Genomic DNA, 12,195 nt, shown 5'->3' with positions numbered 1-12,195 from the left:
AATGTCAATGTGTGGCAAAAGCCAATTGATTATCCACCTTCTTACAAGAGTTAAAATGCTAAACAACAAATTAAAGTTCGGTGCGTGCAGCAGTAGCTGACCTGTCTGCAGTACATTGTTCACTCACCATTCATTTGTGTAAAACCCCAAAGGTTGACAGAGAGAGACTTGATTTCTAATGAGGCCTGGCATTAATTGCAGCAGGACAGACAGAGACAGAGAGAGCACTAAACACAGAGAGGGCAGGAGAAGAAAAAGGAGGGGGCTGGAGAGAAGAAGCCAGTGATAATACCTGGTAGATCTCTCTCTCCTCCCAGTGCCAGGCCATCTTTGGTCCACTGTACCATTCCACGGTAACCCACGATGACACAAGGCAAGGTCACCGACTGACCGGATACAACCACCTGGTCCTGGGGCTGCTGGGAGAAGTAGGCTGCTTGGGTGGCTGCTGGAAGAAAAAATAAAAAGGAGACAACGTGAACAACTAAAATCTTTAAATTGACCTTTTCCTTGATGGCAAACTGCAAATTCATACGGAGTCACAATATGGCTATAAAATCTCGATGTATTAAATTCAGAAAATGTGATCACAGTAGATTTCTGCAGTGCCAGCAGAGACGCATGACGAGGAAAGTGAAACTTTCTCTGTAAGGGCTTTGACGAAATAATGCAACTATTTAAAAAAAAGCAGACTGACACGAACTGCTCAGCTTACTCTCCTGTTACCACAGCACTTGGTGGGAGAAATGGACATGCGTGAAAATATTATTTGTTCCCCCACTACAAATGCGTCTTCTAAGAGGAAGAGTCAGCTGTTACTCGTAACTTATTTAACTCTTTCCCAAGACCATATGGTTACATGCTCACTGACATGAAGCAAACACGCTTGTGGAGAGAAAACGCAGCCACTCCTTCAATGTGCTTTTTGTAAAAATGGATGTTAAACAATCAAAACTCCATTAAAGTTCCCTGGGGACCCGTTCATTCCAGCTTGCTGAAAGTCAGCGGAGACAACTGCCGCCACCGCTGTCGCCGTTTCGCTGCTGTGTTTAAGTCAAAGTCTCCCCGGATTGGCTGGCTTGCCTTCACACGCATGCAGAAACACAGCGTGAATACGGATTCGCAGCTCCTACAGTTTGTGCCACTATGCTTAAGATTGTGTATTACAAACCCCACTGGCAGGGGGGGAAGACGGCAGCACTCCAGAGGGAACTAATTCGTAAGGGAAGGCAGGAGGTGAGAGGGAGAAAGGCAGTTGGTTGGTTATCTAAGTAGGATGTCTGTGTGAGCTGGGAAGAGGACTTAAAAAACCTTCCCTCATTCTCCTCTCTTTGTTGCTCGGTGGAGAATGGAAGGGAAGGGGGACAGTGGAAGATAAAGAGGGTTCTATTCAGGCAGTGCTAAGCCCCCACTCCCCCCACCCCGAACTGCTTCTCTTGGTGGGAACGCTTAAACAGACAGGATCCCCCCTCCCTCCCAACATGAAGAAAGCCACTGAAAGGAGGGCAACATACGGCGGCCAGAGACACGCTATTGTCCTCTTGTCCCTCTCTTTTAATAGGCCTCTTCATTTCTAATCAATCCTGCTAAATGCAAGTTTAATAGCTTTTCAATAGCAGCTTTCCCCCCAGAGGGTAGCTGGGATTTTCTCTACCCCCCCCCCATCCTCCCCTTCTTTTACCCTCCATTCTTTCTAGTTTTTCTTTTCTGAAGGGGTGGTGTGTTGAGGGGCTTCCGTGGTTGTTGGCACTGTTTATCCTGCACTCAATTAACCACTTCATCTCAGGACTGCACCCTACCCTTCGCCTCCCTCACCCCTTTGCACCCTCCTGCCTCTGTCATCCAACAGAACGATTAAAGCCGCCAAACAGTGAGCTCATCAGGAACATGAGCGCTCAACACTTTAGACCGTTGTGGCTCTCGACAACTGCCTCGAAACCCATTTTCACATGCTCCCATTGTCTGTTACTCTCCATCTGGGCCAAACGAGGTGTTAATAGATCGAGTCGAGATGTAAAAAAAAGAAGAAAAAAGAAAGATCAGAGAACAATGCATGTCGGCTCTCCAGTATCGTCTCCCTGTACATCATTTTTATGAAAGAGCTTTAAAAGCCGATTGAGCTGTGGGTGCAAACAGGTAGACTGCTGTATGTGTGGCATGCACTGGGGATCAAAAGAGGCCAATTTGAGAGCGTCAATAAGAAGTGAAACGTCTTCGAGTGAAGGCCATTAGGCATTTACCGAAGGCTGGCATTTTCCAGTCATACCTTCAAAAAAATGCTGTTTTAACAGTCTGCCCGCCTGTCCCTTACATTCTGCCGTTATGAGCTATTGAGCGTTTTCATTTTCCTCCCATTGCAAAGCGAGTTGGGGGATTTTCCTCTTTGTACTTGCAACAGTACAAACATTGATTGTAATTAAGTATCTTGCCCAGAGTATCTAAATGTTTACAATGGGTAATAGTTCACTGCATTTGGTTGATTGTTTAGATGGATTACATGCATTGAATTGCTTCTCTTTACCTCGCCCACGTACAATTTCTCATGCTCACAAATGGCAATTAACACCATACGCACACACACTCACGCATATGCAGCCGTACAAATATAGAGTACGGAGCATGTGCTGTAGAGAATGTCTTCACGCCATATGAGTGATTCATTGCTCTCCAGATCCCTTATTGAAAATGCTCAACAGAACATCTCGACTGGCTAATGACTCATGCCAGATTCCTTTAATTCCTCCTTGCTGAATTAGACAATTCTTTGACGGTGTATTAGCAGCTTAATTACATGAATACATTTCTGACGGGGAGAGAGGGAGGAACGCAACCAGACAAAGAAGTAGTGGAGGAGAAGCAGTCAGAAGTAGGGAGCTGTGGGTGTGAGGAGGCTTGTTCTTGGTGTGCTGCAGTGTCACATACACACATGCGTGTACACAAATGAAAACACACAAATAGTTTTCGGTGATTTTCAGCAGACTAAAAATGGGCAGCTCGTCTATTGGCTGCAGTTGAATCGCATTCGTAAAGAAAGACTTGAATCCCCTTGAAATTCCAACATTTCTGCAGAGGATGTGAGTTTATTTATCGCGTTGTCTCGATTGCTACGCAGGTAAATATGTGCAGAGTAGATTAGTTATACAACACGTTGCGTGCTTAAATGTTACACTGACACCAAAAATGCAATATTCGCTCTTTCTCACCTTGCTGTGCGTATATGTGTGCGCGTGACTGCTTTTCCGTCCCCTAGTAACAAGGTCAAAAACACATTTGGCCAGATACATTTTAATCCGGATTTCTCAAAATGGAATATCATTTCACACCGCTGGATGCACATGGGGCTAAGTTTATGTGTGTCTGTGTGTGCGTGCATTTCCGCCTGACGCTGAGTGTGTGTTTGGGCTATGTATGTTTATGTCTGCCGTTTCATCTCAGTGTGTGAATGAGTGTGGAGGTTGGGGCTGCGTTAATAGGGTAAGCATCTTGTCAGGCACTGGAGGGCACATTTAGCAGTTACTTTGACACAGTGACTTTGCTGTTTCTGTCACATGGTTGGTGTTAAGTGCAAAACAGCCTCCCCGACTTGGGCGAAACCTATTAAAGAGCTTTGCGTTGACCCTGGAACTGCTTGCTCTCTCTCCTTCATCTGAACTGATAGGGGATGCGCTCGCATCAGGAAGGATCAGGAAGGGATGGACAGATGTCGGCAATGATCCGTCCTCCACTGGACATCTGCCTTGATAGAAATAGATTGAAGTAGTCATTCTGCGTGTGCGAGCGCGCGTGCGTATGTACGTGAGTGTGTCTCGTGTGCATTTATCCCGGTGGGGACTTTAACCTGACTGCACACAAACCTGTGGGAACAAAAATCAAGGTCCCCAGAGGTATGGACTGCTTTTTGAGGCTTAATACTTGGTTTTAGGTTCAGGGATAGCATCAGTTAAGGTTACGTGGATAACTGCGAACACCCAGACGAGTGTCATGGTCTGAAAGCGTTGTTGTTGCTGCTGTACTGTAGTTTCTGTGTAGACACGCTGCGGTCACAACAAACTCAAGGACGCTTGGACACCCCCTGTGGAGTCTTGCATTCAGCCCTCATGACAGAATTTGCACCAGTAGGACCCAAGATAACTCTCGTACTTGGTAAAGTGGAAAGTATAACGCTGCCATTAGGATTAGGCATTCATTTATTGTGATGGATAAGGGGAAGGCTAGGGGATAAGAAATGCATTATCAATGAGGGAGTCCCTCTGGGCTACAGAAGAAAGATTTTTTTAAAAATAAAAAAAACTTTAATAATAAATAAATGATCTGAGCATCTGAGGGCACAAAAGTCAATTTAAGTGCATAAGTTGGAACCTTCAAATGAAAACTAAAATAACATCAGCTACTCCACTCTGTTCATTTTCCTGTTTTACGATGACACTCAGCTGCTGATGGCAGTGTTTGCAAAGAGTTCTTATTTTAGTTCCGATTTTATGCCATGTCCTCATTCCCATCCAGTACGAAGAGTACAACATCCAGTCCTGTGGGGTCTATAAATGTAAGTGCTCTCAACTTGACTGGACAATTTGCTCTGTGCAGTAATAATTCAAAATGCTAAAAAAAAAGAAAAAAAAGAAATAGCACCCGATATCTACTTGCATTTCAGCCCTATGCTAACGGCAAAGACTCCCGAGCCCAGCTGGTGTGAGTTTTCCCACAATAAGAGCCAGAGATGAGAAAATGAGGAAGCAAAGCAGACAAAAAACATTACAAAACAAGGCAATTGGCAAAAAAGTGTCAAGCTTGGAATAAACAACCACTTTCTCCAAATGCCATCCATTGTGCCTTGTCTAGATAAGGCTTCTAAATCGGGCTGGAAAATGGGAGCTCCATTTCTCTCTGTATGGAATTATTATCCCTTTGTTTTGAGTCAGCCTCTTTTGTCTTCCTTTTCCTGTGTGTGTGTGTGCTTGTGTGTGCATATAAACAGAGAGTAATGCTGAGTAGTAGCTGAACCAAACAGTATGTCCCAAAGGGGACACGGCACCCATCTTATGTTTGATCTGGCTACTAAGCTCATTTCCGTGACTCTCACAGAACTTCTAAGGGGCTTAAAACACACTAACAACAGATACCACCCACCAGCCCATGGCAGTATGGCCACCCGCCCCATCACACACACTATATGGGTGAGCACCTCTGTATTTTTCTTTAACTGTTGCAAACAGCTTCACCCTGTGCCTCTGCAGATGTCTGCATCTAGCCTACCTTAATGTAACCGAGCATCTCTTCCATCTTTTCTTTCCCACATTGCATTTCATCTGCACTCCCAACCGCCCACTCTCACTATCTTCTCTCCCATTTTGCTTTTTTTGTGCCCAAATTGCAGCCTAACAGCTTTTTAAGAGCTGTTTTGCTGGAGTTTAATCCTCCTAGCCTCCCCTTTCAGCCTTTATTCCATTGTGAAAATCTTGGCTCAGACCTAGGCCCCTTTTTAGAGAGTGGACCCGCTCATCCACCCAACCCCCTCCTGGTGTTCTGCCGAAAACCCAACCGCGGGCATTCTTTCCCATCCCTGCATCCATTCACAATCCAGCCCAATCCCCTCATTCCTCTGCTCATCACCTTTACGACCACACTCAGTGAACCGTGATACCTGAAATCAATACTTACCAGCCCCCCAACCTCGCGAGTTCTATAAGGTGCTACTAATTGTTGATTTGCTTTCTCCGTCGCTCTTCCTGCCACCACTCTGCTTTTCCAGACTCTGTGTCAGCTGTCATCTCTTACCAGACTCTCCCTTGCACTTTCCCTCCCCATCCCTTCCTCTACTCTATCCTGTATCCCCTTCCCCTGTCCCTTTTCTCTCTCTCTCTGCATCCCTGGTGTGAAAATCACAGGGGTTTGTGTCAGCTTGTCAACACAACACTCAAGAAAGCAGAGTAGGGGGGGAACAAGAGCAAAAAAAAGAGGTACTATATTTTAGAAAGATCAGAAAAAACTGAGGTAAGGTAAAAATGGAAAAAGTGGGCTCCTGTCAGCTTCCAATTGCAAAGGAGGGAGCCTGAGAGGGGATTGATGGAATGCTGTAATCAGTCTGTCTCCGAGGCTGTCACCATGAGGTTTTTTCCCCTGCTGGAATAGGGCGCTGCACACATCAGGGCAGCAGTGAGGCTGATCGCATGGGTGAGCAGCAGCCGAGGTTCTCCCTGGGTAGCTGCTAACAGATGCAGTGGATAGTGTAATAGAGTGGTATGCATACGGGGAGAGGAAGGAGTGAGGGAAGAAAAGGGGAGGCTGGGTAAGAACCCAAGAGTGCTGATGTGACATAGTCAGCGTGTGAATGCACATGAATGGTTCGCACAGTCAGTGTGCTGCAGTGCCCGACAATGTGCCATAAATACACTCATTCTTATACTGTCTTCTCACACTTGCCACTCACATGAGCACATTGATGCGCACTCAGTGTCAGAGGCCCATATCTTTAGGGTTTCTAGTGGGCAAAAGCATCTCTCTGAGTATAATTCCAACACAGCTTTTTTAAACAGCTCCCCTACACTGAAGCCGAGAGCTAGGGGAGCTGAGAGCTGACTCCATACAGACAGATAGTAAGTGACTGGCTGGCTGGCAGGAGGACAGGAAATAAAAAAGCCATATAAAAAGGAGAGAAAAAGGGGAGGGAGTCAGTGGCAGTGGTATGAAATTGTCTGTACACATCAGCCAGCAATGTTGACAAGATGTTGATTGAGCTAGTCTTGTCATTGCGCTCCTGCTTACCCCCTGATGTTTCCAACACAAGACAGCTGCTGGCGGGATCTGTGTCACAGTTCCAGCCCTCCTCTGGCCCCCCCCCCCCCCCCCCGCACGTCACCAACCCCCTCTTTGGTCTTTGCTCTCTCTCTCTCTCTTTCTTTCTGTCATATCCCAATTTCTCTCTCTGTCTACCCCCCCCCCCCCCCGCCCCGCCCCACCCCACAATTTTCGCCAGTGTTTGGATGGAAGGGCTTTCAATATAATTCACTGTGCTTTTACATCATTAACTTCTTGCGCTGCTTGCAAAAGCCGCGGTTTAGTGTGTGCATAACAGCTGACATGGTGGATAAAATAGCAGCGGTTCACAACATGTGGCAGTGAGGCAGCTCAAAGATGAGACAGGAGTCGGGGGGGGGGGGGTAGGAAAAAAATTGCAAATCTTTTCAATCTCAGCTGCCGCCATAAAACAAGCAAACAAAACAAATCTATCAATAAATGACACATTAAAATCCATAAAACAATGAAGAGATAATGTGAAAATTGCCACGATATCTTGCTTTAAAAACATGCAGTGGAAATGAAAACAAAGGGATTCTCTGCACAGATTCGGTACTGGGACTCTGGCTCTAATGCTCTGGGGTATCAATTAATTTAGTCAAGGGATTTGCGGCCTGCTCTTCCTAATTGAGCCCAGTGGAAACCCCCTCGGCTCTTCGCGATAGGAAGTAGTGCGTTTCATAATTAATACTTTTTTTCCCCTTTATTATTATTATTTTTTAATGAGGGTGGTAATGTTGTAAATGTGTGCATCTTATTACGGTAAAGGGGCCATCTACGCTATTGTTCACTTACGCAGTGTTTGCTGCTGGTGAGATAAATAAAAAAGACAACCTCATTGAGAAGCTGCAATGGCACACTGCAAGTCAAAGCCGCACTTTTGCGTGTGTTTGAATATAAAACACAGGCAGCTCAGTGAGAGTCTCATTAGTGTTGCTTAATATGTGTGCTTTTTAAAGCTTAGAGGTTAATGCCCGACTTGCCTCCATTTCAGTGGAGCTCTCTTTAATTTGATGCATAATTCTTTTTTGTCAGCAGCTGACAAGAGCCTCTTCAGAGAAAGCAGCTGAGCTCTGTAGTGAACTCTGCATCCAACAGGAACACAAAGGCACACAAACACTCCTAATTAAACCTGTTCACAATATTTCTCTGCGCTCCCCCTCTCGCGCTCACGCCACGTTGCGGAGCATATTTCTGAACGATCCTATCTTCCCATCTCTCTGTCCGGAGAACATAACTCTTAGCGATTAAACAAATTACCTCCTCTCCCGGGAGACCCGTGGATCCGGTGAAGAGAATAAGTGTGTGATTCACAATGCTGCCACCTCTCTGTTCTTACAAACAGCCTTCAAATTGCCGCGTATTAATCACTGTCTCAGGATAGTCCGCGACCAGAATTCCTACTCTTTTTTTTTTTCTTCCTCATCCAGAGGAGATGAAAGTGCGAGTTTTAATTTAACATCAATTTTATATTCTGTTCATCAGATTGCCCGTTACTTGAAACATTCCTTTAAAATTCCTGATGACTAAGAGCTTCCAGAACACGAGAAAGTGAGAGGGTGGGGGGGGATGTTACCTGCCGACCTCAATACATTCTGCTTTGTGCTGAGGAAAAGAAGGGAAGGGGAAAACTAATTTCCTGAAACTCCATTTCTTAAGCGTTGATTAGTAAAAGGAGCATAATTAGAGTGAAATGTGAAGTCAGGGTTTTTTTTTTTCAGATTGCACCACTTCCTCTAGAAAAATCAGGCCATGATTAATGAATAAATGATTAATGAGCGAACTAATTAATCAATTAATTATTAAGCAAGCACTCGGAACAAGAAATGGGTAGTATGACAGTGAACAGTGGATAAGAGATTTTGAGGCTGTGTGTTAGAGAGAGAGAGAGAAAAAGGATTTGGGATAATCTGCCTGTTTGTTCTGTCAGTTTGTTGGGTCTTCTGATAAAGAGGGGGATGATAATGAGGATGGAAGTGGAAGGGAGGAAATGCAAAGTTTAGAGCTTCATTTGAGCTTCCCGAGTCAGACAGCAATGCCTCGCATAGGAGCAGCGACCCCCTCCCCTCCTTCCTCCAAACTGCTACCTCTGCAAGTTTCCCCCGTGGTCAGGTCTCTGGGTTACGGCGGTAAAGCCCTACACAAGTCAGATGTGGTGATGATGTTTGCACTGGGCATTGCCATGCGAGCCCTCCAATCATCACCTCTGAAAAAGATCACGGTATAGTTCCTGCCACTAACCAGTCATCTCTCCTCCCCTATCTTTAACTAGGACACCCCATCAATCTTTGATAATCTACGGTGTGGGTCTCCCCAGTGTGACCAGGCTGATGAGACATCACAGCAGGGATTGATGTATGAAATGCCGCCTCCAAATGTAACTGTGATATACTGGACCGTTTCAAGTCTGGTTTGACCTTTTTTTCCTAGATATTAATCGCTGCGATGAAAGAATATATGTGAGATATATCTCTCCCCCAGGAGCTCTGCACTCTTTATTCTTTGGCATGAGGTTTTCTCCTAGGTGGCTTTTTCATGTCTGCCCCCCCCCCAAAAAAAAAGTTCCCAGAGCTGTTGCTACACACAACAGGATATGGGACACAAAATAATATTTTATAAGCAGTTTATTGTTTCTATTAAAATGCAGCATTACTCTAAAGCTGCATTTCTCCACCTTCCCCTGACACCCGGAAACACATCCTCAAAGCGAGAACATGAGAGAAGGATCTTTCATCCCTGCATATTTTTCTTGCCGTTTACTGCTGGCCTTATTAAGAGAGTTGTGAGTGACGGAGGCAGAGTGTGCCGGGGAGAGTCTCAGGGGGCTTTGATGGAGGCAAGCGATGGAGCTGTAGTAGGCTGAGGGCAAGATCATACTTACGTTTATCCGCTCAAAGTACTTTTTAAAGTTCTTTGTCTAGGTACCCCTTCTTCCCTAACAGTCCTTTTATTTCTGCGTTTGTTCTAGTCTATTGTTTTTCTCTAACGGCCGAGGTCTGCGCCAGTGCTGCATTCTGTCCTAATCATACCATGGCATTGCAGATTTCCTTAGAGTCAACTGGGTGTGAATGGGCCTTTGTCACAGTGGGTGGGTTGGCTCATTGACTGTGAAACCCGGACATATGGTGGCTGTGTGTTGGGATGTATCACAGCAGAGAATGCCATGGGTCAGGCTCTCGACCCTAGCCTGGCCTTTAACACCTTACCGGCTGCACCGAAGTCTGTGGTTTGATGAAGTTAAACACTTCATTGTGTGTTTTGTCTTGGGGTGTGTTTTCTTAGCTGCTTTTACTCACCCTTAAGAATGCGCAGTTTGCAGTTGAGGCAGATGCGCTGTTATGTGACTGTTTTACCAAACATGTAACGCATGCCTGCTCTTGGGCTGCAGTGACACGCACCGCTCCTCAGCATAACACTTTGTAACACGCTGTTTGCATGGTAAAAGTAAAGCAAAGCTGGTATCTCTGGTGGCCAGGCTTCTGGAGAGAAATCTCCTTTTGTCACGGTGTGATGTGACTGTTAAGTGCCCGGCCTTTTCACGCATCCAACTGCACCTCAGAACTTTTCTAGACACTGATGATGACGCTGCATCCGAGGGACGCAACTGTCCCGTGAAGTTGAAGCATTATACGGTCCCGCCAGATCGATGGTGTAAAGTCTGTTTGATGGCCAGTTGAGCTGATGTGAGTATAGTGCGGTTAACAGTCAGAAGAACACACAGCAGGCAAGCGGGTGTCTCGTCTCCTGCCTCCTGCAGGCTGCACCTAGTAAGCTAATCTGGAGTATCTCTTATGTTTGCAAGGTGCAACACTAATACCCAAATGTAATGCAAAGAAAAATCAGTTTAGCTTCGAACCATATCTGATTATGCTACAAATAAAAATTTTTAGCTTTAAAACATGCCCCCCTGAGCTCTCTCCTCCCTTTCATGCATTGTATCTATGGAAAACATTCTAGTTCTAGGTTCTGATAAACAAGTGAGGCGTTACAGGCTCTTAAGCCCATCGTGTGAGATGATCGATCATTGGATAGAGTGTGGAGATAACTCCCTCGGCTTGCCTGCTGGTTACCACTGATCCCATATCACCCTCACAGGATATGGTATGAATCACAGGAAGTTTAGATCAATCTATATAGATTGTGCCGTGTGATTACAAAAAAAAAAATCCAATTTGGCTTATCCATCCAAATGCCTCAGTGTCTGCCTGTTTTTGCATTAATGTATGGGCGTGTCCCACGTGTTAAATAATAGCTTTTTCACATTCTCCTTTTACTGATTTCTGATATTTGCTGAGACATCTCTACAATCTGTCCTACCTTTGCTTATTTACTATGCTTAGTCTATCCTGCTCTTAAATCTCCCTTCTTGAGGGAGTCGTCTTTTAAATCTTAATTAAAACAGACTCCAAAGCCCCCCACCCTCCCAGGGGCTGAAAGCAGCTTAGAACAATCAAGAGGACGGATTAGAAGTGAGAAGAATAGAAGAAGAGAGGAGATGCAAGAGAGAGAGATGGGGGGGAGGCTGGATGGGGTTTCAACAGAAATGGAACGTCAGAGAACAATATTGAGGGGAACGAGAATAATGACCTCTTCCCCTCACTCCCCCTGATTCTCATTCCTTCCCCTCCTTTTAGCTTCATCTCTCCCTCTCTCGCAGGGCTCTGGAGTCTTGGCCTCACCTATTGACATTCAGCTTCTCGGCAGATTAAGCAGCGAATGGAGCCTCTGGAAAGGGTAAACACAGTGGAGGAACAATGACCAACAGGCGGCAACCTTATTGGATTCTAATTAACTGCCAGGAGAGATGGCCAGGGGCATGTTAAGTGCTGTGGGACACAAGTTAGGGACCCAAACCTCAAGTTCCACAACTCACATCACCTACTCTCCACTAAATTCTTGTAGATTGTTTCTGTCTTTCCCTTTATCGTTCCCGGTATCGCTGTCTCCTTTTTAGTATTCTCCTATCTTTGAATCTATTTGCCCACTCTTTCACATATGGCCCATGAGAATGGCAAACAGAGGCATTTAAAAGCACTCCTTGGAGAGCTATTTGCCATCCTTCTTTTCCTGGGCTACCTCTTCCTCTCTGCTCCCCATCCTCACCCCCCCCCCTTTTTTTTTTTAACACAGTGGAACGAGGCCCAGCTCCCTGAGGTAGCTGTTTGAGCGATAAGGTTAAAACGTGAAAAAAAGGTGAAAAATTGTGAGAGATTATTTGATATTAAACAGATTGAATTATCTGGAGTGAAAAAGAGGGATGAAGAGATGAAGGAGAGCTAAATCATATTTCTGCATCGCCCTCAGGAGGAGCACTACCAGAGGGAGAGAGGGCGCTAAATGGGAATGAGCAAATAGCCTATCCTCAATGGTCAGAAGTCTGAAAATATAACCACTTTTTTT

The 12,195-nt window shown here is 45.4% G+C and overlaps 1 protein-coding gene across 3 annotated transcripts in view; it reads right to left on the bottom strand.

Moving 5' to 3' along the window:
• The window catches only part of kirrel2 (kirre like nephrin family adhesion molecule 2), a 35,614-nt gene that overhangs the window by 13,698 nt on the left and 9,721 nt on the right, over positions 1-12,195 (bottom strand). For 2 of the 3 annotated variants that reach the window (XM_085292424.1, XM_085292426.1), the window contains exon 2: positions 293-448. In XM_085292424.1, coding sequence (XP_085148550.1) covers positions 293-448 — 156 coding nt within the window. The remainder of the gene's footprint in view (positions 1-292; positions 449-12,195) is intronic. The other variant, XM_085292425.1, reaches the window with a different exon arrangement.

This window comes from Mchenga conophoros, linkage group LG11 (assembly GCF_057382185.1).
Source record: "Mchenga conophoros isolate Kocher_MC1m ecotype Shallow Benthic linkage group LG11, M_conophoros_male_GT1.1, whole genome shotgun sequence".
In the NCBI taxonomy this organism is placed as follows: Eukaryota; Metazoa; Chordata; class Actinopteri; order Cichliformes; family Cichlidae; genus Mchenga; species Mchenga conophoros.
This window is presented reverse-complemented; position numbering and strand designations above follow the sequence as displayed.